Consider the following 27,745-nt stretch of genomic DNA (forward strand, 5'->3'; position numbering starts at 1 on the left):
AACAGAAATTAATTGTTTAGGTAAACTAAAAGTTGCCTTAAAAAATTTGGAATAGACCAAGAAACCTCAAAGCAAAAGTTCTGCAATTAACTGGTATCTCATAAAGAAACTTGTACTAATTTGCAAAGGAGAGATTAAATGGAAGACTAGTTCTATAGGTAGTTTGGGATATGTTTGGGAAATAAAGACAAGAGGGACTAAAATGAAAGTAAGTGAAAGATCAAAGCATGAAAACCCTGCAATTATGAAGGAAAAGAAAAAGAAAGTTTAAGCAAGTAGAGATAAGAAAATGGATGCAAAGGTAAAGAAAGTTGGCAACAGATTAAGAGTTTGGATTTGCAGAAAGAGATTTAAGTAGGGTTTTTGATCTCTGAGATAAAGAAGATATGAGAATCTTTCTCTTCCTGTAAATTTGTAATCACTATTTGGAGAAATGCCTGTTACAAAGTTACGAACAGTTCTGAAATTTCTCATAATCTCTTCACTAATTTCGATATTCTTTCTGATATGGAAAAACAGCTAGAACCATTGACAGTATTCTATCCTGTTACAACATTTACTAAATGGAAAATATAGAAATAAGTTTGCAGCACAGAATTAAATATAGCATACTAAAATTCTGTCCTCAAAGACCCATCACAAGGGCACAGTCTAGTCTTTAGGTAGGCAGAATGTTCTGGATTTTGTATGTGTTCTCCACATTTTTGCATCATCACTACCATAATCCTCATAAGAATAAGCTTCCTATTTTGTTGTTCATTCAGTCATGTCCGATTCTTTTGTGACCCTGTGGACCATAATGTCCATGAGGTTTTTTTGACAAAAATACTTAAGTGGTTTGCCATTTCCTTCTCCAGTAGATTAAAGCAGACAGAGGTGAAGTGACTTGCCAAAGGTCATACAGCTAGTAAGTGTCTGAGGCCAAATTTGAATTCAGGTCTTCGTGACTCCTGGCCCAGTGCTCTGAGTCATCTAGCTGCCTTCAATATACATCCATAATTTAATTACTACCTACAAGAGGTTATGTTTTACAATTCCCATGTTTTACAAGACCCTCATGGACTCTACAAGTAAGAGATGAGAATACAAGACCGTCACATTAAATCTTTGGCAACAGAGTAATTGAAAGTAGTAGGCCCTGAGATGTGAACCGCTGGCAGTAAATGGCCATTGGGGAAACTGAGATTCTGTATGATAACAGCTGTAAATATAGATCCAGATGTGACTGAGTTTGTTCTAGTCTCATTTAAAGTGAAATGTGTTTTCATATTAGGAAAATTGTGATGCTTGACTCTCTATAAGAAGATCAGGCCTTAAGGGAAAATATGCTTCATTTTCGTTACTAAGACAATACATTTAGAAAATACAAAAATAAGTTTTGTTAAATGTATAATTGTATCAAAATTGCTTTATACTGTCTTTAATGCATTTACTATAGAACACCAAAACTGATAAGATGAAAAAACAAATTTTCTTATGTAAGATAATTTAGGGATGCATTCAACTGAATTGATATCATTTGACTGGCAATAAGTTTTGTTTCTTGTTTTAATCCATAATATTATTTATGCTATTATTATCAAGTTTCTAGATTTTCTTGTACTGTGAATTTTGGGAAACCATTGTATAAGAAATGCTGTTAAGAGGATAATGCAATTGTATCGACAGAAAATTAATTCCTCTTTTGATCTGAATGCTGTAAAATTATAAAGTTATTAGAGGCTGTTGTCATTAAGTTTAATATCTTTTTTCTTTTTTGCAAGGCAATCAGGGTTAAGTGACTTGCCCAGGGTCACACAGCTAGTGAGTATCATGTGTATGATGCCAGATTTGAACTCAGGTCTTCCTGACTCCAGGGTCACTGTTCTATCCACTGTGCCACCTAGCTGCCCCTTGACATTAGGTTTTAAACCTGTCAGATGTTTAACTGGGTATATTTTCTTTTAAAAAGAATAACAATAACAATAATAATATACAGTATTATTTCTTGTGATTACAGTACAAAAGACCTTGTAAATTCTCCTTATCTGTAAAATGGCCAGGTTATTTGGGACTTTCTATTTGGGCAAGGTCACAAAAGCTTAACAGCCTTCCTGAAAATATGTTGTGAAATTCTAAAATAATGAAATGTTGAAGTTACATCTTTTGAGCCAACTTAAGTCTCAAAAAACCCTAGTTTTGAATATTTTATTTTTGCCTTGGGGGTTAATATGTAATACCTTAAGAGATAGGATAGGATCAGATTCTTAAAATCTGGCCAATAGATGAGATTTACTCTAGACCGCTTGTCAACACGATTGTCACAAATGTTCAGATTCCTTAAGAGTCTGACCAATATGGTGAATCTTTAATAAACCTTGTCTTTGGCTGAAAGAAGTCTTAGGTTGAATTCATTTGGGCAGGACCCACCTGTCGCTATTTCAGGGTCCCAGCACCCCTAAATACCTAAAACCTCAACAGTAATCATATTCATTATTTTTTATAGTGCAGTAATAAACCTTTGTGTTTCTAAATACATTCTTGACCTGGGATCCAAATCTAGAGAAGAGGGACTTTTTGTGCTTGATGGTCTCTGGGGCTTCATCAATAACGCAGGAGTATCTTTCCAGATATTTGCACTGGTTTGATGGCCAAGGAGAACTTCATGAAGACACTGAATGTATGTAAACCGGACTGGATTAATTGAGGTGATGCTAAGCATGCTACCAATGGTGAAACATGCCAGAGGGAGGATTGTCAATGTCTCTAGCATCATGGGGAGACTTGCTTTCTTTTCACTGCCCTACTGTTGTTCCACGTATATAGTGGAAGATTTTTCAGACTGTCTGAGGCTTGAAATTCAACATTTTGGGGTAATAGTATCCTTGATCGAGGCTGGCTATTTTAAAACAAACATGACAGATGGCCAGAAGCTCCAGGAGAAGTTCGAAAATTCTTGGAATAAAGGTCCAGCAGAGATTAAAGAAAGCTATGGACAAGAATTCTTTGAGCAATCTATCAGCTCTAACCAAAAGTCACTGGAAAATTGTTGCACAAACTTGCACCTGGTAACTGACTATATAGAACGTGTTCTGACATCCTCTTACCCTCAATATCGCTAGTCAGCTGACTGGGATGCTTAGTACTGTTAGATTATATTTTGTTTAGAAATTTTCAGAAACCTGCACATACTGTCTAAAGATGGGTTGGAAAGCTGACTCGTGAAGAAGGAAATGAACACTATGAAATTTGATAATGATGTTTCTGTAGCTTTTTAAAAGAAATTTACTCTTTGGAAAATTTAGTTCCCATCCTAATCCTCTGTGAAGGAACTGGTAAATGCCTCATTTATCTGGAATCACTAGGGAATGAGGCATTCTACCAAGTCAATTTTCTGGAAAAAGGAAACTTTCCCTTTTATGCACCAAAACAACAAAATGATTTAAAAATAAAAATCTTCCCAAAACACAGGGCACATTTAAAAACACAGTATGCCGAGTCAGGCAGATCCAACTTCAAATCCAGCCTCATACACTTACTAACTGTGCAAACCCAGGCAAGTCACAACCTCTGTTTGCCTCAGTTTTCTCATGTCTAAAAAGGGAATAATAATAGCACCTACTTCCCAGGGCTTTTGTGAAGATCAAAAGAGAGGATATTTGTAGAGCACTCTGCAAAACTTAAATAGCATTTATAAATGCTATTATGAAAATAATCCTTATCACAATCTTTGTTGAACATGATCCTCTTCTGAATGACTCTGTGTCATTCTTACATACATTATTATGTACACCTGCCTCCTGGGGTGGCTGAAGTACAGAAGGATGTGTGCCCCTACACTAAATGGCCCCAGACTTCTATGCTTTCACAACTGGTGTTTCTGTTGTCTCTTCCCACAAGTCACTTCTCGGTGTGTCTACTTCTAGTTAAGCATCCCTTTTCCCATTTCTAATATTGGCTGATTATAATCTCAGACAATTGGAAAATTTTAGTTAACAGTTGAAAGTTGTTAAAACAGTAACCTGATCTTACAGATAATTCTTAGCCAGCGTTACTAGGACCAAAGTATGTATTTGCCCCTTCTGTAGGATAAAATGCATCGGCTTTTGAGAGGCCTTTTTTATTTACTAACAGTTTTGAGTCTGTTCTGATGGTTGAGATTGCTAGAAATCTTACTAAATGTATAAATGGGGTGTTTGGTTAGAAAACCTACTTAACACTGAAATGATAGCTCATTGTTGAATATAATGACCAATACCGGGAGCAAATAAACTTTCTTGTCTAAAAAAAGAGAGTAATAGGATATCTGTTAGTCTGGAGGCTTTCAGTAAGTAGAAAGTGTTTTTTTCTGGATTTTGAGTAAACCATCATATATTCACTATCAATGTGGAATTCCAGAATGTGATTATTTTCTTAATTTCTTTTTTTTTTTTGATTTGGCTAGGCAATGGGGTTAAGCGACTTGCCCAGGGTCACACAGCTAGTAAGTGTTATGTGTCTGAGGCAGGATTTGAACTCAGGTCCTCCTGAATCCAAGACCAGTTCTCTATCCACTTTGCCACCTAGCTGCCCCTATTTTCTTAATTTCTAATGATTAATTTTTATAGAGTTTAATCTAGAAATAAGAAGGATGTTTTGGAAAGCCCTGGTAAATTTTCTTATTATTAACTGTTAATGCAACAATATGGAAAAATAAAATAACTACACAGACCTAAGCTATTTGAGGTAAAATCCCAAGACCATAATTTGATATCGTTCTGAGTTTTGAATTTCAGATTGAACTGTCTGAAACAGCCTTAAGTTGGTAATACACCATTCAAGGGAAATGCCAAAAGCTGTTCAAACAGATTGGATCTGAGAACTGCTACAAGTGAGTGTCTATGCCTGGGAAGGTTGGGAAGACAGCCTTAGGAAGGGAATAACAGGATCTTCTTGACCCAGTTTCCTCATTGTGCTATTTCCTTTTTAAACAAGAATGTTTCCCACCATTTGGCTATGATACTCTGTGAATAATGTAGAACTCTGAAGGAATAGCCCTGATGTTCTCACAACTACGTCCCTCCTTTCATAGAAAATCTCTCTCATCATGGCAGGTCAACCATCAAGGTTCTTTTTCATATAATGAATCTTGTTGCTGCAATACTCAAGCATATCTGAACCGCTATAATGGGATGCAAGTATAAAGTACCTTAATGTTTTTATTCTTTGCTATTCTGATTTTATGACCACGATTTGTTTCAACTTCCTAACCTAATCAACTAAGCAAATGAGTTCTTAGGTTTGCCATTCCTTGTTAAATGCATAACATCAGGTCTGCACAGCATGACATTTTCTACATGATTTGATGACAGATAAGATATCCTCAAAAGGAGAATAGGACAAACATGTGACATGATAAAAATGCAAAAGTTTAAAAATTTTAATGGAGTAGTAAACTGTACTTTGAGAAAAGCAACAAGATTAAACTATTTCCATGAGAACTAGAATATATATGATTGGCATCCAAATGTTTCTATTAAAAATAATGAAAAAGGGGCAGCTGGGTGGCACAGTGGATAGAGCACCAGCCCTGGATTCAGGAGGACTTGAGTTCAAATCTGGCCTCAGACACATAACACTTACTAGCTTGTGTGACCCTGGACAAGTCACTTAACCCCACCCCCTAGCCAAAAATAAATAAATAAAGGTCAAGTAAACAGGATGGCCTTAGATGATTCATTTTTTATTTTTTTATCCTGGAGGTAATAAAGAATAAGACTGAAAAAGGTAGAGTTAAAATACTAAACTTCTTTTAGGTCTAATTGATGATTTTTCTGTTTTGGTAAGAAAACTGCCTAAGACATACAGGCTTTTGGACTTCACTTTAGTAATTACAAATTCTCAAACGAGATTGAGGATTTTCTATATAAAATTGCTTCAATTGTTACAGAAGGGAAAATAATTCCTCATGCATCCTTTTTAAGATTACCTCCCTAGCCTACAGATAACATTATCCATACCACAACACATAGGGTTTGGGTAAAGACAGAAAGAGCTAAGTGGTACATGAAAATTAAATTCTCTGAAACATTCAGAGAACATATGGATAGCCTACTTTGCTGTCCTTCCTGCAGCTCTCTTGTTTTTAAGGTTATCTTCATACGGTCTGAATAGGTTTTCCTCACATCAACTAATTACTGGAAGGCCAATGTGATTAAATTTTGCCAGGTTTTATTAAATGATACTAAGTCTCATCTGTAACAGATTTTAGCAGCTTTACCTAGAAAATTCCAAAAAGTGATGAGTAAGGAAATACTCTCCATGAACCTGCCCTAGTAACAAGGACGAAAAGGCCCATTCCACATTCCATCAACAACTAACCGCCCAGTTAAAGACAACAGGATATTGACTGAGGAATGCATATCTCTGAGTTTAAGTAGATCAAATTTAACAGTAGTCAACGACAGATGCCTGTGACTCAAAATTTCCAGACGAAGATGCCTCCCAGAAACAGACGATTTCATAAAACAGACAGCTAAACCCAAGATAGGACAAAAACTCCTGTTCTCTAAATGGACGTTAAGTTGCATTCTCTGTTTCTTTCTGTCCTTCTGATATGTTTATTGTCCATTGTCTCTTAGGTATCCTGGCCTTTTTGGAACGTTTAAGACCTAGGTTGTTTAAATTGCTTTTATTCACAACATTTATTGCAGTACAGTTGTTTGCTAGTTAATATTTAAGAGAATGTTCTAGATTTTGTATATGTTTTCTACCTTTTTGCTTCAACATCATCATCATAACCCTCACTGAAATAAGCTTCCTATTTTGCTGCACAAGCAACTGACTTGAACCTATCGTATTGTGAATGCTGTACACTGAGTGAAAGGGAGGAATCATGGGAGAAGTGAACAAAACTACCTCGCCTGCACACACGCCCCAATGAACCCCAGAGACTAACTTCAGCCAGCTTCCTGGTGATAGCTACTGCTTGTGAGTAACCCTTCCCTGCCCTTGTCTGTGTAATACAAAGATACCCCAACCCACTTCCATGGTTTCTATCAACTTGTTTCAAAGCATACTGACTTGTCTTGTCAGTTATTTTATTGTGAGCTAAAGGACACTAGCTGCTGTAGATGTGTCCTTCAGTGTCTCATTCTCGCCTCTTATCAGTACCAAAAGACTTTGCTGCTGAAGGTGAAGGATTCCAGAATCCTGGGAAAATTCTCCTCCCTTTCTGGTCCAATGGACAGATTTCTTTGATTTAACCCTACTCAGACAAGAGCTCCTTTACTTATCTCCCAAAGTTAAAAATATACATTTTTCTCTAACAAGTATGCTATTCTTTTTTGTATAACCACCTATTTTATGAAGGGTTTTTTTTGGTACTTTTTTCACAGAAATGTGACGTTGAATTCTGCCTTAAGAAAACATATATATAAGGAATTTCTTGTATCAGGCCTGAGGTTAGATGATACCCATCTGTGCTATCTGCACTGGTTAGCAGGAATACATCATGGCTCCTCACTTCACTCTTAATGGACTGGTTTGTTGTTCAGTTGTTTCAAGCATGTCCAACTCTTTGTGAGCCCATTTGGGATTTCCTTGGCAAACATACGCCATTTCCTTCTCCAGTTTATTTTATAGATGAGGACACTGAGGCAAAGAGGGTGAAGTGACTGAGGCCAGATTTGAACTCAGTAAGATGAGTCTTGCTGACTCCAGGCCCAGCACACCATCCACTGCACCATGTAGGTCCTCAACTGACTCCTTACTGAATCTGACCCAGACCTCAACAACCCAGATTGGTGACAACCAGCACTATAATCTGTAACTAACAGATCTGTTAGTCAAGTACTAAATAATGAACATTCTGTTGCTAATCACTGTTTCTTACAAAGATGTATCATGGAACCCTACCATTTCCTTCTTCCTTACCCCTTTCTTTGACATAAGGGTGGAAAAAAGTTTTGTTACACCTACTCTACTGATGTCATCTCATGATGAATCAAGGCTATATTTAATACAACCAAGTCAATGATAGCCAATAGTTATTTTTCACTGATACTGCCATTGCTCAAACTGTAGCATTTTATAAACCCATATGTAACTTAAAATAATAATTATTATAATGGTGTACATTTCTATAGTATTTTGCTCTATACACCTCTTTTCTGACTACAACCACTTAAGACAGGCAGCAGGCAAGTGAAGACAAAGTGACTTGACTATGGTTGGAGCCAGGATTGACAGTTCAAGTGAGTTTCCTAATTCCAACTCTAGTGTTGTTTCCACTACATAAAATTGTAGCTTTCTTGGTAAGAAACTTTAAAATACTTAGGTTGTACTTGGAAAGAATTTTGTGATCGATCATTGGTCTTGGAGTTATCAAGACTCCAGTTCAAATCTGGCCTCAGACACTTACTAGTTGTGTGACCCTGAGCAACTTGCTTGACCTCTATTTGCCTCAGTTTCCTCAACTGTTTGAAAAATAAAAAAAGGATATTAATAGCACCTACCTCGCAGTTATTGTAAGGATCAGTGCCTCATCCTAAAAGGACTATATAAATACTTATTCCCTTCTCTCTTCTCCCCCTTAGAGTGCAAGTTTCTTGAATGTAAGGACTGGGTCCTTTTGGAATGTACATCCTCTCTTTCCTTCCCTCTACCTCTCAGAACCCCTCACTTCCTTCAAAGCACAGTTCAGGTGCCCCCTTTCACATGAGATGTTTGCTGGTAACTCCATTATTAATGCTCTATCCCTATACCCACTGCTTTCTGTTATTTTCCATATACTTTGTTTACTTTCTCAGTGTACTCAGAGTACTCAGTATATTTGACACTCAGTGTCAAGTGGAATGTAAGCCTTTGAATATAACACACATGCCCCTGTTTGTTTGTGATCTTTAAATCTTCAGCACTGAACATGATGCCTGACACATAGTAGACATTTAATAAATGCTTGCTCAAGTTACTGAATCTTTGAATCTCTACCACACAGCTTAGGGATTGGTTCATAAATATTTGTTAAACTGTTATTGGATAAGACAGATGATACTTCAAAAAGAAATCTACAAAATACCCTCATATTACAATAAATGTATATGTCTTAAATTTTAATACAATACACACTTAGAAAAAATCAAAAGTAAATGCTGCAAAATATAATGATCAATCATGACTGAAAAGAAGAGATATGAGAGGACACTCCCAACCCACCCCTTCGTGAAGGGGAAGTCTACAGATGTTGCACAATACACATTTTTGCATTTTTTATATATTAATCATGTATTGTTTTTCCCTCTTTTTTGTCTTTAAAAAATACTATTTGTTATACAGACTGGCTCCCTGGGAGCAGGAGAGAGAAGGGTCCTGGGAAAAACTATAATGATGTAAAAAGTACATCAATAAAAACTTTTTAAGTTTTAATACAACAAACACTGAATTATTCTATTAGCTTAGTTATTTATTAGAAATTTTCCTAAAAGGAAATTTTTATTAATCCCATTGTATGTTATAAAATATCTTGATTAATAAAGTGGATGATATACTTAATTATATACTTACATATACTTGCAATAAATATTTATAATATATTTAATCATTAAAGTGTATTAAAAATCATTTAAGCTTTCATTATTCAGAAGACACAACAGAATCCTGAAATGCTTTAGGGTCATTATTATGGCTTTGTTTTCCTAAGAAAACAGAAAATATAGCTTCAAAATGAGATCCTATTCTTCCAATATTTCATAACAAAAGTTAGATGCTTTTTCCCCCCTTGTTAGCGGTGATTAAAGGATTTTAGAATTGTTTTATTTACATTAATTTATATTTTATATATTTATTTGACCTAGCCAAGGCTTTTATGGCTAGATCTGTGCTTATCCTAGTGAGTAACACAGTGCCTGGTACACGGTAGGTGCTAAAACTGACTGACATCCTCAATGACCTCCATTCATGTCTTCCTCCTGGCCAGGCATTCACCTTGTATGACAGACAATCTCTTTGCCAACACAATGAACATGCACCATGATCAAATAGCTAAGATTCTACACCGTAATCAATCTGTAAAGCAAGGCTCTTTAAAGAAGCTACCTTCCAACAGGGTTTTGAAGCAAATGCTACAGCAATGAAAGAACACCACTTTGTCATCAAAGTGTAACTTGATGACTTATCTTAATAAGGGTGACCCTGAAGCTCTTCCAGATCCTGAAGTGTACTGTTAATTATCAAGATTAAATTATGTTCAATTTGACTTTGTTGTGAAGAGAACATTCATGGTGTATAACTGTTTAAAAACTGGGAATACACGAAGATATCTGATCATTGTAATCAAAATTTGCTAAGACCAAAAACAATGTGGCATTCTCTCATCATGGTGGATAATACAGTAATTAGTATATTAGGTGTGCTAACATGAAGAAACACAGGTAATATAAAGAGTATTACCATATATTTTTAATATAGCTTAGGTAAAGGTTAAATAAATTTACTCACCAATAAAAGCACTCTCAGATTCCAAAAGAGAATTTTTCAGGAAATCCCTAGTTTCATTCCTAGGCTATAAAAGAAGTCATAAAGATTGACAATAAATATACTAGCATGCCTGTTTTTATTAAATCCAGTGTTGGGCAATGCATCAGAATCACTAACGGAAAGCACAAGTTTGCCACAACATAAATGGTTTCAAGAAGAATTTATGAAAAGTGGCAGAAGAGTTGGCAAGGCATAGAAAGAGTGGTTCCAATTCATTCCCCCAACTTCTCTGCTACCACCCCAAGGAGCAATACACAAAATTCAGCTAAAAATAGTGGAGATCACAGTCAGCCATAATGTGCGAACATCACAACTGGCTTAGGGGGGATCAAGGCTACTTTGATCTTTTTTTGTCTTCAGCTTTACTGAAACAAAACCTTAAGCAAAAGTCACTTCAACTTCCTGAGCCTCAGCTGGCCAAATATGGAGGCTGGACTGAATGATCTTTAACACTATGTAATTCAATGGAAAAAAAAATAGCCAAAAGTTAAAAAAAAAAAACAACTTTAGTTCAAGCTTTGCTGAAAAGAACATAATTTACCACATAAAACTATAAGTATTAAATGACAGTTAAATAGTCTTTTATCATGCAAATATCTACAAAATATCAAGATAACATACATACATTTTCTAGATGAAGATTACTTTTGTGTCAGTGAAAGTACCTGAATAACATATTTTAAAATGTTTTTCCAGCATTAGAGAGTATTTACAGGAGGAAAGGTTACATTTATTTTTAATCTTCCAAAAGAATATTCATGCATAGCCCCAAACTAGAATTCAAAGTTGTAAAATTTTGCACAGAATTGCTCCCCAAAATATTATATTGAAGTGAAAAAGAAGAGGGAAAAGCTATTGGTTTCTTACCATTCCAGTATCTTGTAAGTTAATGCCAGCACTTGCATCAAGGTCAACTGCATTCAACCCAAACCACAAACAAAATACAAAATTAAAACTACTGAAGCACAAATGCATATATATTTTGAAATAAGTTAGCATCTTTCTGGCACATGAAAATAAAAGGATGTCTTTTTACTGAAAATCTCCTGTTATATTATGATAGATCAGAAAAGTATTTTAACCTAAGTACTTCCTTATTATTTTATCACCCACAACTCTGCTGCTGTTGCCATTAATTCTAGCAGGCAAGAAAAATGAGAGCATTGTAGCCTAAAAAGAAAGCTTCTGCCAAGAAGAAAGAAATTAATTCAAGATCCATAGGTTCCCTAAACTTTTAGAGAAATTTTTACTACAATCTGAAAGAGTTGTATGTAAAATAGCACAAATAATCTCAATTTTTCAAAAAGGGACAGAAGCCATAACGACAGTGATAAATTTGTCCAACATGCAAGATTCATCCATCCAACTGTCTATGCAGTAAGTAATTATATGAAGTAGGAACTTAATTTTGGAGAGAGAAAATTGTTTAAAAGCTAAAAACATCACATTTTCATAACACATTTCAACTGCCCTGAGAAAACAAACATCTTTTTTAAAGTGGCTCTGTGAGAAACTATCCAGAACAAATGACTGCTAGTCACTAGCACCATGGAATTCTTATTTTAAGTAAGTCGAGTACTGTCGTAATAAAGAATCTATACATACATACACATACACAAATTTAGGAAATAATTTAGGAGAGGTATTTTGCTTTTCTATTACCTTGTGTAATTATTTTGAATTGGAAGGGTGAAATTTCCCATTTCTTTAAAATGAGATGTTTTATTCTTTTTTTTTCCATCAATCTATCATGCTAAGGAGGCTATCAATAATGCTACATTCTAGAAACTTGAAAGGGCTAAAAATTTAACAATAACTGAAGGACAAGAACTTTCACATACTGTAGGCTAAACCTTCTCCCCCTCCAAAAGAATAAAAATGGCAATGAAACTAATATTGAAACTTTAGTGACTCAGAGAATTAAGGTTCAAACAGTTGACTTGGCTTCCCAGTCTTCTAAATATAAAAGCACTGGGCACAAGGGGTTTTAGGTTTGACCTGTGGTGCAATCATGTTAAATGTAGGGGCAGGTGAGCTGTGCCCACATGAATCGACACTGTATACCTGCTCCATATCACTTTCAGGCTACTGTTAAGTAAATGTCCTTTTGGTAAATATATTAGATAGTCTACCAGTGTCTCCCTTTGTTCCAAACCCAAACTTGAACACCAAAACTGACCTAAGTCAAGGTTGGCCCAAGTCATTTTCCTATAGATTTCAGAGGAGTATAAATGATCCACTTCAGAAAAATACTATTTGTTAATGGTACCAAATACACTTGCAGATAGCTTCTTTTACTTTTTTAAAAATATGAAAGATGTATTATAGAATAATTGAGCATAAATTTCCTTCAAAAGTAGGAAAACATCATGGTAAAGATTAAAATTTTTAAAAACGTCTGAAATGACACCGTTCTAAGCATTTATTTCTTACTTTCTGCATTTTCTCTCATTCGAAGTCTATTCAGTCTCTTCTGCTGCTCTCTCAGCAATGCCTGCTGCTGAATCTCCAAGGTTTGATCATCTTTTGGAGACTCAGGGTACATATATCTCAAATCAACTCGTGTTTCTGAATCTGGTACAAGAAATCAAATATTTTACATGTTACTATGCTATTTCCTTGAGAATGAATTTAAAATTTCATTTTAAAATAAGCTAACATGATTTTATTTTTGGACTAGAACACTGAGAATGACAGGGGCATCCCTATCATCTCTCTGACAACTTCTACTTGTTTGGATAAATTCACTATGTATTCAATTTTTTCTACTCTTCTGTTTAAGTTTTTAAATTCTGCACTGAGAATTTTGATTTCCAACCTAAAACCATTTCAAATTCCTTAAATAAATGTCTCCTCTGAACCATTCTGGAAGTTTCCTGCTACTATGCCATGGGTTCAGGATAAGTTACAGACATCTCTCTTTCCTCAGATAATACAATATAATTTTCCTTCATGTGATAATACTGGTTCAGAGAACTTTTTTTCTCTTAGAGATTTTATTCATTCTTCCTTCTGCTTTTATTCTCCTCTCTGTTGGTTTATCTGCTTTTGAGCTAGGTTCTTATTCAGGTTTTCTCTCTTGATCTTTTGGTCCTTCAGTTTTTCTCCTGTCTTCCTGATCATTCACTTTTGGGCCTCATCATTTTTTGGCCCTTCCCATCCTCAGACCCCTGAAGCTGAGTTAGTAGGGGACCTCAGTCTCTTTATATTAAGAGATATGAGGGTTGGTCAAGCATGGGTCCCTATTCCTTTATAACCTCCAACAGGAAGAGGGTTGGCTCTAGATGAGTTTCTTGTTCCCTTTCCCTCAGACCCAGTGATTCTTTTCCTCTAGCCTATGGCTCTGAATGGGAGTTTGCAGGGGGCAGTGGGGCTGGGATACCTTCTACCCTACCCTAGTTTTGCAGTGCCTCCCCACATCCTCACCCTAACTCCTGTCACTGTTTTCCTTTGTATGACTGAATAGAATTGGTATCTGTGAATCAAGAGAACACTCTGGACAAGTTACTGCAACAAGGGATCCTTGCAGCCCAAACCCAACTCACAAGCCTGAGAGTCTTCTCTGGGTTCAGGGAGTTGGTTATAGGATCATGATTTGATATATGATTTCATAAGGAGCTTTATACAGTTTGCAAAAAAGCAGACACCTTTATTTTCTATTTTTAAAGGACATTAGATAAGAACTCTTTGAAGTTGTTGGTATTAAATATGGGAATTTTAACCTTGTGTAGAGATTCTAATTTATCATGTGGATTCAGCTTTAGTTAAATTTTATCTCAATCATAATTCCTTTCTTCTGAGGTTTTAGGATTGGAGAACTTGGCAGAAAACAACTAGTCCGTCATCCTCTTGATCAGTCAGCTCTTTTTTAAAGTTCTTGAACATGAGTAGACAATGTTCATGTATCTATTTAAAGAAAAGGATGTCTACTTACCCATGTCTTTAAGAAAATTAAAGTCACGAATATTCTGAGCAGTAGGATCTAGACCTTTGGAAGAAGGTCTTCTGACTGGAGCTTGCAAGCGAAACCTGGCCATATCAAATATATCCATGGGATACTTTTCCCTTTTCCTATGGATAGGTAGGATATAATAGTAAACATAATCCAACAAAAGCAAATATCATTCAGTGTTTAAATTCCTATACTACAAGCCACATTTTTCATACTGACTAGCAGTATGATCTTGAAAAATAGCTTTAAAAATCATTCACACCATTTCTTTGTATTAAAAATTATATTAAGTAATGCTATGATATGTAATACATCTACTTATAGGATATTTTGAACCTTAGTGAAGGGATGGTTGTAATTTTTTTAAGATGCTTTAAGAAAAAGTGTCTTACATAAAATTCATACTATAAAATGGATTATTATATGGATAAAGTCATATCACAGTCAATCATGCCTCCCTAAAACACAAAAGATATATGTAGATATATGTACATAGATATAGACAGATAGATATAGTAGTTTAATATTAAATGATTGGCCCATAACATAAGTATTACTCCTATCCTTTAATATCCATGTTGTATATTTTGTGTGTGTGTGTGTGTATATATGTGTATATAGATAGATAGATAGATATAGATATAGATATAGATATAGATATAGATATAGATATAGATATAGATATAGATAGTTGTAATACCCAAGACATTTACGCAATTACATGTATAGAGAAGGGCCAGTGACTAGGTGACTTGTATTTCCTAAAAGAGTGGGAGAGTCATCCTTCATTCCTTGAAAACAAAGGAATAATTATGTCATATTTCCCTTAACTCTTAATCTTTGGAAATGGTAACTTTAACCAGGTACTCAGCAGCAGCCTGGCCTGAATCACCACACTGTGTAAGAAAGCAATACCTATAACTAGTTACAATTTAAAAGAGACACAGAAAACATTATGTTAACTATTATTAATCTCATTTGGCTTTCCGTACTGGAGCACAGGTCAGTGATTTAATGGATTGAGTCACACATTCCGGACTTTTTCCACAAGCATCTGAAAGGTTGGAAATCAAATGCTACCATTATAGGATTACATAAAGAGAGAATGGTATATGATGCAACTGAATCAAAATTTCATTTATTTGGCCAGCTCCTCATAAAATAAATTTCAGTGATTCACTTTGATATTTTTCTCTTAGATTCATTTTCTAAAATAAGAAAATCCTAGATTCATAAAAATGATACTTCTGTTACAGAAGAACTGCCAAATGCTTAATGAAAAAAAATTAAAGATGCATATTTGAGAAACAAAAAGCCTGTACATATATAAATGTATATGTAAATCTTCAAAAGGCATTCGGTTCTTCATTATTTATATGTCATTTATGTACTTTATGGATTTTTAATGGAAAATATTTAAATCCCTTTCACCTAGAACATCCACAGATAATCTTTCCTGTTAACTTTGCCCATTCCTTAGCCAGTGCTTCAAGAATGAAAACTGATACAAATCTCCATAACACATTCCAAACGGAAACAAATTATTTTAAATTACAGGTTAATCTTTGTTACTAATTTCAGCAACTACCTGTACAAACATGCACACAAACTGCCTACATTTCAACTAAAGTGACTATCAAAATATATCGATCTCAAGTAAATCACACAGTAACTTTGCATCCTCTCTTAGCTGACTAATGGAAACCCACAGAAGAGTCTGAGACATGATCAAAGGATACAGAGAACAATTTGGAAAGCCTGTCACAAAGTCTTACCTGGTGCTTCTTTCATCATCACCATCCACCTGCAGCAATTTTCCTTGAAGACGCCGTTCTTCACTGCGAAGCTGTTTCCTCATTTCTGATAATTCATTAATTACATTTTTTTTCTCCTCTGCAATTTTCCATGGATAAGTGAAAAATAAATCAAGTTAATTAGGACAAAATGCTTACTTAATCTACTTCAGAAAATAAAAATCTAGTTTGTCCAACTAAAATTTTAGTCAATGGTAGACTATTTCTAATGCTAGATCTATACATATACATCCAATATAAAAGCAACACATGATATCACCAATATGCTTTTCAGGACATATATATCACAATTTCATACATTAAGAAACTAACATCTTAAAGGAAAGGCGAGTTAGTTTGTGAAGTTTAGGAACAAATTTAACTAGTAGAAGAATAAACACTACTCCTAAAAGGAAATAGGCAATTAACACCTACCATCTGCACGAAGCTGGTTTTTCCTAGCAGGTACCGGAGGAGACTGCACTCTGGACCGTGGGCGATCCTATTTAATGCAGACAAATCAATAATATATGTATTATCTGCCTTGCATTTTTTTGTCCTTCATTAATATTTCCCCAGTATTTGTCCATCTAACCAAACGTAATTAAGTATAACTACATATCAACCTGCTTTTTTTCTGTATAAAAATGGAGATTTCCTTCTGTATTTGCCACCTAAGTCTATTCTTATCCTGTCGCTACAGTTACTCTCAAATAGCCATGGCTGAGGGAGTGGAGTGTTTTCCCTGAGCCTAAGATTTAAGCAGCTGTTAAAAAAACATCATGGGGATATTATTGCTTAGGGCAGGAACCCAAACAGCCTGCTGTCAGCTGCATCTCTGAACAGGGCAGGAAGAAGATTGGATACTGAACTGTATGATCTATGAGTACAAGGGTTGTGTCTTATTTATTTTGCAATCTCCACCAGTACCAAGCACAGTTCATTGCATGCAAAAGGCTGTTAAAGTCTGTTGTGTGAAAGAATGACATGAGGGAACATCTGCATGTCAGCAACATTATAAGCCTACAGAGGCTCGGTGTGCACATCAACCCCAACTTGGTTTTAAAAAGATGACTTATGTGAAACGTATGTAGTAATTGGGGGGGGGAAACATGTCAAATTCTAAGTTTGGTAAGCACTTGGCACAGGTTTTAATGTGTTTAAAAAAATTTTTAATAACTGATGATACATATAGAAAAACAAAATCATTTTTAGTTTTTGAGAAAAAATATATGAGAGCTTTATCACTGACACAAAAGAAACAGTGACTCCACAGATTACTTCTTCCACCTTAATCTCCTCTAAAGAATTCAACAGTCTGAAGAAGCTGGAGACTGGATTGAAATAAATAAAGGAAATAGATATAGGTACTGTAATCACTGGCCTAAAATGAAATGGATTATCATAAGCTAAGAACTATTGAAATAGCTCTAGCTATAGTCAAATGCTCAACCAAAGGGGGAGAAAAGGTTTTTCTCCTGAGCATAAATGAAAGGGAGGGAAACAATGCTCCTCTGCAAAATCTTGAGTCAACAGTTTAAATTTATGCCATCGTGCACCATGGTTTACAATCAATCCTGCTGATAAATTAACATATCTACTAGTAATACTAGAGGCCTGAAAATTTTTTATTATTATTTTTTTTTATTGAGGCCTGAAAATTTAACTCGGCAGTTTCATAACCACCCCATTCCAAAAAGTGATCATTTCTAAAACAATTGCTGATTTATAGGGTAACAATAAAGCATACATGAATCACGGTAGATGCAACTGAAGGAGGTCTATCGACTTTGCCTTTGATTCTGTTCTGAACAGCAGGAACTGCAGGAGAAGGTGATCTGGATTTCTGGAGATAAGCACATATGTCAAACTGTTAACAAATGCTTTTAAAAAGTGAAATTTCTTAACAAAATGCTATTCTACTCGAATAGGTAAATAACATACTAAGCAGGATGAAAAGGACAAAAATGTCCTTATACAACATACATTAACACAACATAGAACATAAAAATTATATTAGCATAAATTTAAAAAGCAAATGCCACATTCAAAGATGGAATATTCTTTGGAACAAAACAAGATAAGCTTTATACCAAACTAAAGTATGTAAAATGGGGGGGGGGGGAAAATGGCATGATAATTTAACTTAACATATACTATATTAGCTTTATATACTATAACTCAAAAAGTCCATGATTATTCTATAATTACTAAATTCAAAAAACATAAGAATTTGACTAATACAAAAGCTAAATAGCAACTGTTTCTCACCAACATTAATATCTGTTTTAGCCTTAAATTTTTTCTAGTTAATTAACAGTAAATTAATTACAACTACAAATGGAACACTCTTTTCTCACATCTTATTATTTGCACTATACTTTTGCTTCCGCCTTTAACCTGTTTTGTGTATTCAGATCATTTGGTTATTGAGACAAAAAGTCTGAATAAATCATCATTACTTAACAGCATATTTTATTTGGAATTTGTAATTAATCTCCAACCATTCCTATGCACAGCATAGGTGTGGAGATGACCCTGGGTTCCTTAAAGCTGTATCTGTCTGTTCAGAAGACCAACCTAGCTAAATTTTAAAAAGTTCATCACTAGAATATTTACCAATGGGTGATTAATTTTTTCAATGACAGCAACTCTTAAGAACTATTTACACTTAAGTATGGTGAGGATGGAAATCCATATCAGTGGAGAGCTACCCACATCAATGAAATCACAAATCCTTATCTTGTGTTTCAACTCCCTATTAGACATTCTGTTCTGTCCTTTTCAGTACAAAGAATCAATCATCTTCCTTAGTAGTGAAAACAGAAGCAAAATAAAGAGCTCAAAAGCCCAGCCTTCTTTACATCACCCATATCATCCCATCCTATTTTATTCTGCTTAGCAATCTTTGCCAGCCTTGGCTCACCCCAAGTTTTATCAATCCCAACACAGTTCTTATGGTACTGCAACAGGAATACATACTCCATTATCAGCCCCTGCTTCCATCTTTTATAAAATCTCTTTAAAATTTAAGTTGGTTCATGAATCCCTTGTAGATGACCACATTGGTTCCTCTAGAAATGTCCCCCTTCTCATCAAGAACTGCTTATGATTCTATCATCAGAATTTCATTCTTGGGAGAATCTTCCATCTCTTCTGGGCTACTTCCCCTGTAGAAATCATCCATGGGATCTTACCTATCCCATTTGCTATACCCTTTGAAATTACTATAATAAAATTTAACATTCGTACATCATTTCTACTTCGACTCTCTGTTCCTCCATATTGGTCCGAATCAAATACAAAATAAGTCCCTACTATTTGCTCCACCTTTTGAATGCTGAAATTTTGATTTAGGCAAACCAAGCATTTATTTATTATTACTACTTTGCTTTTGATGTAAAGAGAGGTCAATACTCAGGCAACTGAATTCCACATGGCTACTATGATACACCTCCATGCTAGGCTTATGATATATCCCAAATTCATCTTTTTCCCTTCTCTTTAGGTGATCTGCATGAAGCATACTTGCCTGGATGACTGTAATAGCCTCCCAATTGGTCTCTGCCTCAATTCTCATTCAATTCATCTTTCATATAGCCGCCAAAGGAATATTCCTGAAATTCAGGTCTGACCATGTCAATCCCTTCCTCAATAAGCTCCAGGGATCCCCGATTACCTCTAATATCAAAAAGAAACTCCTCTGGGGGCAGCTAGGTAGCACAGTGGATAGAACATAGGCCCTGGAGGCAGGAGGACCGTTTCCTTAGCAAAGACACTGGAATGATTTGCCATTTCCTTCTCCAGTGGATTAGGGCAAACAGAAATTAAGTGACTTGCCCAAGGTCACACAGCTAGTGAGTCTGAGGCCAAATTTGAACTCAGGTCTTTCCCAACTCCAGGCCCAACTAAGACACCTAATTGGTTCCAAGGCAAACAGAGGGTGGGTGTGATTTACCTAAGGTCTCACAGCTAGAAAATGTCTGGGGATGGATTTGAACTTAGGTCTTCCTGACTGAAGGTCCAGTGCTCTGAGTGATCTAGTTGCCTCTATAGAGAGCAGGACTGTTACATTTTTCACTTGTCTTTGTAAACCCAGCAAGTAGCCCAGTATCAGGGACACAGAAGATGCTTAATAAATTTTTATTAATTATTAACCACAGTTTTCATTTCCAACTCTGTAAACTCAGTAAGTAGCCCATTGTCAGGGATGTAGAAGATGCTTAATGCTTTGTTGACTGATTAACTTCACTAGAAACTCTTTCCACCCACTTAAAAAACTTAATCTTATCTCAATTTAATCATTAGTCATTTGTTTATTCTTGAGGATTCAAATTAATGTAAACAGTCAGAAGTGATCAGTTAATCAGATGATCTTTTAGATTCTTCAAATTCTCCTTTAAATTACATGGATTGTCTCTAGTTTATTTTTTAAATAATTCTAATGATACAATATGTATTCACTAACATTTACATTCCTATGTTCTGACAATAAACACAAGTTGTTCCTCAAGGAGACAAGGATGGTACAAACCTCATATTCAACATTCAAATCAAATAATAAGTTAAACAAAAATAAAACAGGTAGCTTCAAAAAGGAAAAAAAGAACTCTAGCTAAATAGGTGCTAAGAAATACTTGCTGAAGGAATATTTTACCTATCAGATCTGTGGAGAACAGAAGAATTCATGACCAAACGAGATAGAGAGTATTACAAAAAGCAAAATGGATAACTTTGAGTACATTAAATTGAAAAGCTTTTGCACAAAGCCAATGCAACTAAGATTAGAAGGAAGGTAGAAAATTGGAAAAGAATTTTTACAACCAGTCTCTCTGATAAGGGCCTCATTTCTAAAATATATAGAGAATTAAGTCAAATTTATAAGAATACAAGTCATTCCTCAATTGATAAATGGTCAAAGGATAGGAACAGGCAGTTCTCAGATGAAGAAATTAAAGCCATCTATACTCATATGAAAAAATGCTCTCAATCACTATTGATTGGAGAAATGCAAATCAAAACAACTCTGAAGTACCACATCATTCCTATCAGATTGGCCAACATGACAAAACAAGAAAATGATAAATGTTGGAGAAGATGTGGGGAAATTGGAACACTAATGCATTGTTGGTGGAGTTGTGAAATGATCCAACCATTTTGGAGAGCAATTAGTAACTATGCCCAAAAGGGCATACCCTTTGACCCAGCAATAGCACTTCTAGGGCTATATCCCAAAGAGATCATACAAACGGGAAAAGGACCCACATGTACAAAAATATTCATAGCAGCTCTTTTTATGGTGGCAAAGAATTGGAAATTAGAGGATGCCTATCAATTGGGGAATGGCTGAGCAAGTTGTGGTATATGAATGTAATGGAATACTATTGCGCTATAAGAAATGATGAATAAGTTGACTTCACAGAAACCTGGAAAGACTCGTATGGTCTGTTGCTGAGTAAAGTAAGCAGAACCAGGAGAACATTGTACACAATAACAGCCATGTTGTGTGATGAGTAACGTTGACAGACTTAGCCCTTCTCAGAAATCCACAGATCTAAGACATCTCCAAAGGCCTTGTGATGGAAAATGCTGTCCTCATCCAAAGAAAGAACTATGGAATTTGAAGGCAGATCGAAGCATACTGTTTGCTATTTTTATTCCTCTTCTGTTGAGTTTTGTTTCCTCTTTCCGGTGGTTCCTCCTATTGGTTCTAATTCTTTCTTACAACATCACTAACGTGAAAATATGTTTAACAGGAATGTAAATGTATAGCCTATATCAGATTGTGTGCTGTCTTGGGGAGGGTGGTGGGGAGGAAGGGGGAGAAAAATTTTAAACTCAAAAGCATATGGAAGTGATTGTTGATAAATCAAAAGAAATTTTTTTAAAAAAATTTTTAAAAAAGAAATACTTGCTGATTAATTTGCTACAATTGTCAGACATAACTAAAATATGGAAGAAAATCTTATAGTCTGTGCATCAAGTCACTAGAGGAAGAGTCTGAGCTAGTTAAGAGTGTGGCACTACAAGTCTTACTTACACAATAGATGCCTTTCCTAATCAATCCACAAACATTCATTAAGTATTTGCAAAGATGACTATATTAGGCACTGAAGAAATATAAAGAATATATAAATATAAGGTTTCCCTGTCCTCTAGTCTAGGAAAAAGCTTCTGAAAATCTGATATGAATCAAAGTTGTATAAATCAAATAATATTCTAGATGCATTGAGGGGCTTTGCTTATGAACAAAACCACGTTGTGAATTCAATTTAAAAGTTTATAATCACACATAATGTATTTTTAATATAGATTCAAATTTCAGGTTTTCTTAAATAAGCTATAATTAGAATGTGATATATATATACATATATATTTATATCACAATACACCTTGTTTATATATAAACAAGAATGTGAGGGAAAATAGCTTTGTAGAAAGAAAGTTCTACAGCCATAGGTCAATTGTCTCAAACTAGCTATCTCTATAGCTGGTGCCCTTGGTCACAAAGGGAAACAAGCAAAATGACTTACCTCTTAGTGGAAGAAATAACAAACATATCAAGGCCTCAAAACGTATACTGGTAATGGGTCTATAGCATCATCTTCACATAGATTTGACAGCACAAAGCATATTTTCCTCTGATGCTGGTCTAAAAGTCTCTTACTGTAGTAATTTCTTTGAAATTTTTGTTTCAAACATACCTTTGTTGTCTGTTCTTCAACTGGTTTTTTTCGTTCATAATAGTGTTGAAGTTGTAAATCATGTTTTTTTTCCTCTTCTTTCTTCTTTCTTTCTGCCTCTTTTCTTCTTTCTTCAGCTAACCGTATCAACTCTTCATTTTTTAGTCTTTGCTGTAAAGATATTTTTAAGGGCACCAAAATAAAATAAAGCTTAAGAATCATTATTAATAGAAAAATTCACACAAAGGCACACAGCCCCTTATGCATTTTAACTGCCTGAAAAGGATCAAACTGAAAGTTTATATCCTCTTTAAAAAAAAAAATTCAAGTACTCTGTCCTTCATTAAAATTTTTATACTATCTTTAATATTAAACTGTCACGGATCAACAAAAAATAACTTTGGTTTTTAAAAATTTTTTTTCTATTTAAAGTCACCATCTTTCACATTAATAAATATGTTTATGACATTAGATTATATATATTTAAATAAGTAAATACTAATTTAAGATTTTCTGAAAGATTAAAATAAGCTCCAAAATGCTTTTTGTGATGACATACATCATGTATTGAACTCACTTTTTTTCAGGTAAAAGCTAATAAAGAACTAAACACTTCTAATCTCATAAAATTTTAAGCATTATGATAAAAAAAAGAGTTGATTAAAATTGGTACACCTCCTCCTCTTTCTCCCTTTTCTTTTCTTGTTCTTCTTCATATTCTTGTTGAATTCTGGCCCTCTGTTCTGCTAAACGTTTTTCTTCTTTCTCTTCTTCACATCTCTGCCTCTCTCTCTCTGCTTCCTCCCTTTGTTTTTTTTCTTCAATCTAGAAAACAAATCCAGATATGAATTTTTACATTTACTGACTAATTAGAATACTATCTTCTCTATCATTCTATAAGCTACACAATCTATTCACAACCATGGTCATTATCTTTCATTGTGTCTATAAATTCATTGGGCTTATCTACATGCCCCCTAGGTAAAATACAAAATAAAATAAGAAATCTGTACTATTTTTGCATTGACAATTCTTTCAGGCAAGTGCCACATTTTAAACTTCTTCACTTCTGCAAACATGCATCCATGATTTTAAGTGCTGAGATATCCCATTTGTTGTGGTTGTTGTTATGTTAAACAACTTAACCTTCTCAGAAAATTTTTTTATGGACCATAATCCCTATCCTGGGTGTGCTCCAGAACTGTCCCAGGGTATTATCCTAATCAGTTCTCGTAGTTAGAGCTATCACTCCCATGCAATTCCAGATCTGCACTGCCAACTGTCTGGTAGGCATCTCCACCTATATGTCCTACAGGCACCTCAAACTCAACAATCTCTCTTTCTAAGCTCCCTATTTCTGTTCAGGATGCCTTCTAGTCACCCAGGTTAGCTCTCAACTGTGGAGCCAGATCAATTCTTACCCAAGCAGTCTTCGAGTTGTAGATGCATCTCCTCTCACATTTAGCCCCTTCTCTCTTCACTGACAGCACAGCCATCCTAGTTCTAGCCTCTCATCTAGAGGACTTCAACAGTTTCCTGTTTCCCCTTCCTGCAGTCTCTCTCCTCTCCAATTCATCCTCCACAGAGCCGCCAAATTCATAGTCCTTATGCAAATGATTAGATATGTGGAGGGTATGAGAGTAAGGACTTGAGGGTGACACCACATGAGAACCTGGGTGACTGGAAGGATGGGGGTATTCTGGGCAGTAATAGGGAAGTTAGAAAGTGTTTAGAGAGAAATATACCAAGTTCTGTTCTGGACATGTTGAGTTTGAGGTAGCTATAAAACATCGAAATGGAGATGTCTAGCAGACACAGAACTCAGGAGGGAGATGTGGGAAAGATACGGAGAGATCACAGGGCAGCTACTGCTGAAGAAAGGTGGTGGGAATTTATCTGACCTTAGAAGAAAGTATATGAGTTAGTACGTGGAAAGGAGAAAAGGAGATAAAACAATGTGAGCAAAAGCACATGTGTGAGAATGTGTGAGTATGTTTTTGTTGTTCAGTCATTTAGTTGTGTCCAAGTCTTCATGAATCCCTATGGGTTTTCTTGTCAAAGGTACTGGAGTGGTGTACCATTTCCTTCTCCAGTGGATTAAAGCAAACAGGGATTAAATGACTTGCCTAGGGTCACATAGCTAATGCGTGTCTGGGGCCAGAACTGAACTCGGGTTTTCCTGACTCTAAGTCCAGCACTCTACCCACTGGGCCATCTAGCTGCCTCCAATGGCTCTGTTTAGCAGGAGCTAAATGGAAGTTTGATGCAGACAGTTCGAAATAGAGAGTAGTTAGGAAACAAGAATGGAGAGGCAGGTTGGGGTCAGACTGTGAAAAGTCTCAAATGACAGGCTACAGAGTTTCACCTTTCCCCCCCCCAAATCTACCCCCTCTTCTGGGCTTCCCTATTATTGCCCAGAGTACTAATATCCTTCCAATCACTCAGATTCTCAACTTTAGCATCATCTTCAACTCTACAACTCAAACCTCAGCTCCTCAACTCAAACCACATAGACAATCAGTTGCCAAATCTTGTCCTTTCTATCTTCACAACATGTATTGGATATGGCTCCTTCCCACCATTTACACTCTACTTCAGGTCTTCATCACTTCTTTCCTGATATTGAAATAACTTCTTATTTGGTCTCTCAACCTCAAGTCTCCCTACTGTAATCTATTTTTCATAGACACAACAAAGTTATTTTCCTAAAGTACAAATCTTATCCCCCAATTCCCATTCAATAAATTCTAGCATCTCCCTATCACCACAGACAGCAAATATAAACTCCAGTATTTGACATGTAAATCTGATCCATTCCTACTTTTCTGTATACTTACACATCATTCCTGTCCACAATCTATAGTCTTGCCATACTGGCCTACTTCTTCATTACACAAAACATTCCTTCTCCCATCTTCATGCCTTTTATTGGCTGCCCCAGATGCAGGCACTCCTACTTTGCCTCCATTTACTGAAATCATTCCTTTGTTTCATTTAAGACTTATCTTAAGTGCCATCTCCCATGAGAAGTCTTTCCTGTCCCCCAGCTACCAGTGCTTCCTCTGATGGTAATAGTGCCTTTGATTTATGTCCTAACTATACCTCTAAATGTACATACCCATTCCTGCCACCATTAAAAAGTAAGCTCCTTAAGGACAATGACCGTTTTGCTTTTCTCTTTGTATCCATAATGCTCAGCAAAATATCTGGTACATAGCAGTTACTTAATAAATATTTGTTGATTGACTGATTATCAATAAGGAAGCCTAGATCTCTTTTTTTAATCAAGAGAGTGACATGTTGTCTGAGAGAAAAAGATTAAAGAGTCTAAGATAATTGGATTAGCAATGAGGAAGCCCAGATCTCTTTTCTCAATCAAGAGAGTGAGTTAGAAGATTAAAAACAGTCTAGGATAATTGGATTAGCAGTAGAAAGGGATTGGATGTGAGATATGTGCAACAGTAGTAAAGCTGAGATTAAAAAAAAAGGACAGAACTTAAAAATGAATTACGCTATCAAAGATAATTTCTAAATTGGCCATTTTAATTCACAATATAATTTTTAGAGACGATATTATAAGTGGTGGCTAGATTTCCAAGTTAGTCCACAAAAATCTTTCCAATTCATAAAACAGCTGAAATACCATATCCCAAACAGAGAAACAGAAGAAAATAGTATGCTACAAATTGAATTTTTTTAAAAATCACTAAAACTGAATAACTATTTGTTATTCAAATATTCTTTATCTTGAATGTTAATAATTAAGGAAAAATAGGAAGATGTGGGAAGGTGATGGGGTAAGGGATATAAACAAAATGGACCAAAGATGGAAAGAGATTTCCTTAAGTTAATTAATTGAGCAGGAGGTAGAAAGGAAAAAGTGAAGAAAAAGGGGGTTAATGATGATAAGACTATACATTTGAGTAAGAAAGACTCTGTGAACAGAAATTAACTGAAGTTTGAACAAAGAAATGGAAATGGTGAGGAATACATGTTGTAATAGGCATTTACCTATTCCAGAATCCAGGTATCACTTTGGCCTCAATCAGGCATATGTATGCTGTTTGGGCAGGAGATGAAGTAGGATGTGACACAGCTGGAAAAGCTGAATAACGGGAGCTTCTTATCGTTATAACTAATAATTTGGATATAGTGGACAGTAATAGGTTGGGTGTTGGTATCTCAGTGGTATCTACATATGTGTGTGTATATTTATGGACATGTATATGTATATATGTGTATGGATATATACATATTCAGAATATAAAAACACATAACAATTTTCCTATTTTAAATTCCATTGTTAATATTAATCATCTGAAACAGAAAACAAATCTGAGGCACAGACTTCCAAATATAACGATTTAATAGTAACATTCAATAGGTTGCCGTAAGTCAGGTCATCTAATTCCTCAGTAATTAGTGAAAAAGGAGTGATGTACAGAGCATTTTTGTAAGAGAAAAGAAGAATTAAAAATTACAGCACTCTTAGGAAACTTGTTTTGAATATAATTCAGTTGGACAAGCCAGGTCTTTGTGACTATAGAAGGTGAGAATTTTGCAACTATACATTGTTCAGATTAAGAAAATTACCTAATATACAGTTTGTTATAAGGTAATAGTTGAATTGAGAACTGTCAGCGCATATGGCCTATTAAATTGCTATAGTGACAAGCATGCAAATGTGATTTGCTTTAACAATGTGAAAATGTTCATTTTCCCATATACCATTTATATATAATCAATGAATTGCTATGTATAAAGCAATGCTTACAAACTATACCCCATACAGTGCTATTTTATAGGCATCATATGAATTCTGA

The 27,745-nt window shown here is 35.2% G+C and overlaps 1 protein-coding gene across 15 annotated transcripts in view; it reads right to left on the bottom strand.

The window, feature by feature from the left end:
- Positions 1–27,745, bottom strand: part of CSPP1 (centrosome and spindle pole associated protein 1) — a 141,288-nt gene that overhangs the window by 12,417 nt on the left and 101,126 nt on the right. For 14 of the 15 annotated variants that reach the window (XR_013486215.1, XM_078153368.1, XM_078153367.1 and 11 more), the window contains 9 exons: positions 23,598–23,747; positions 22,944–23,093; positions 17,990–18,085; positions 16,675–16,741; positions 16,222–16,339; positions 14,429–14,565; positions 12,928–13,068; positions 11,362–11,408; positions 10,456–10,519 (listed from right to left, as the gene is read on the bottom strand). Coding sequence is in view for 14 of the 15 variants with exons in the window: in XM_078153368.1 (XP_078009494.1) it covers positions 10,456–10,519; positions 11,362–11,408; positions 12,928–13,068; positions 14,429–14,565; positions 16,222–16,339; positions 16,675–16,741; positions 17,990–18,085; positions 22,944–23,093; positions 23,598–23,747 (970 nt within the window). In the remaining variant the exon portion in view is untranslated. The remainder of the gene's footprint in view (positions 1–10,455; positions 10,520–11,361; positions 11,409–12,927; positions 13,069–14,428; positions 14,566–16,221; positions 16,340–16,674; positions 16,742–17,989; positions 18,086–22,943; positions 23,094–23,597; positions 23,748–27,745) is intronic. The other variant, XM_078153372.1, reaches the window with a different exon arrangement.

Source organism: Phascolarctos cinereus, unplaced genomic scaffold (genome assembly GCF_003287225.1).
Source record: "Phascolarctos cinereus isolate Bilbo 61053 unplaced genomic scaffold, phaCin_HiC Scaffold_4;HRSCAF=312, whole genome shotgun sequence".
NCBI classification, from domain to species: Eukaryota; Metazoa; Chordata; class Mammalia; order Diprotodontia; family Phascolarctidae; genus Phascolarctos; species Phascolarctos cinereus.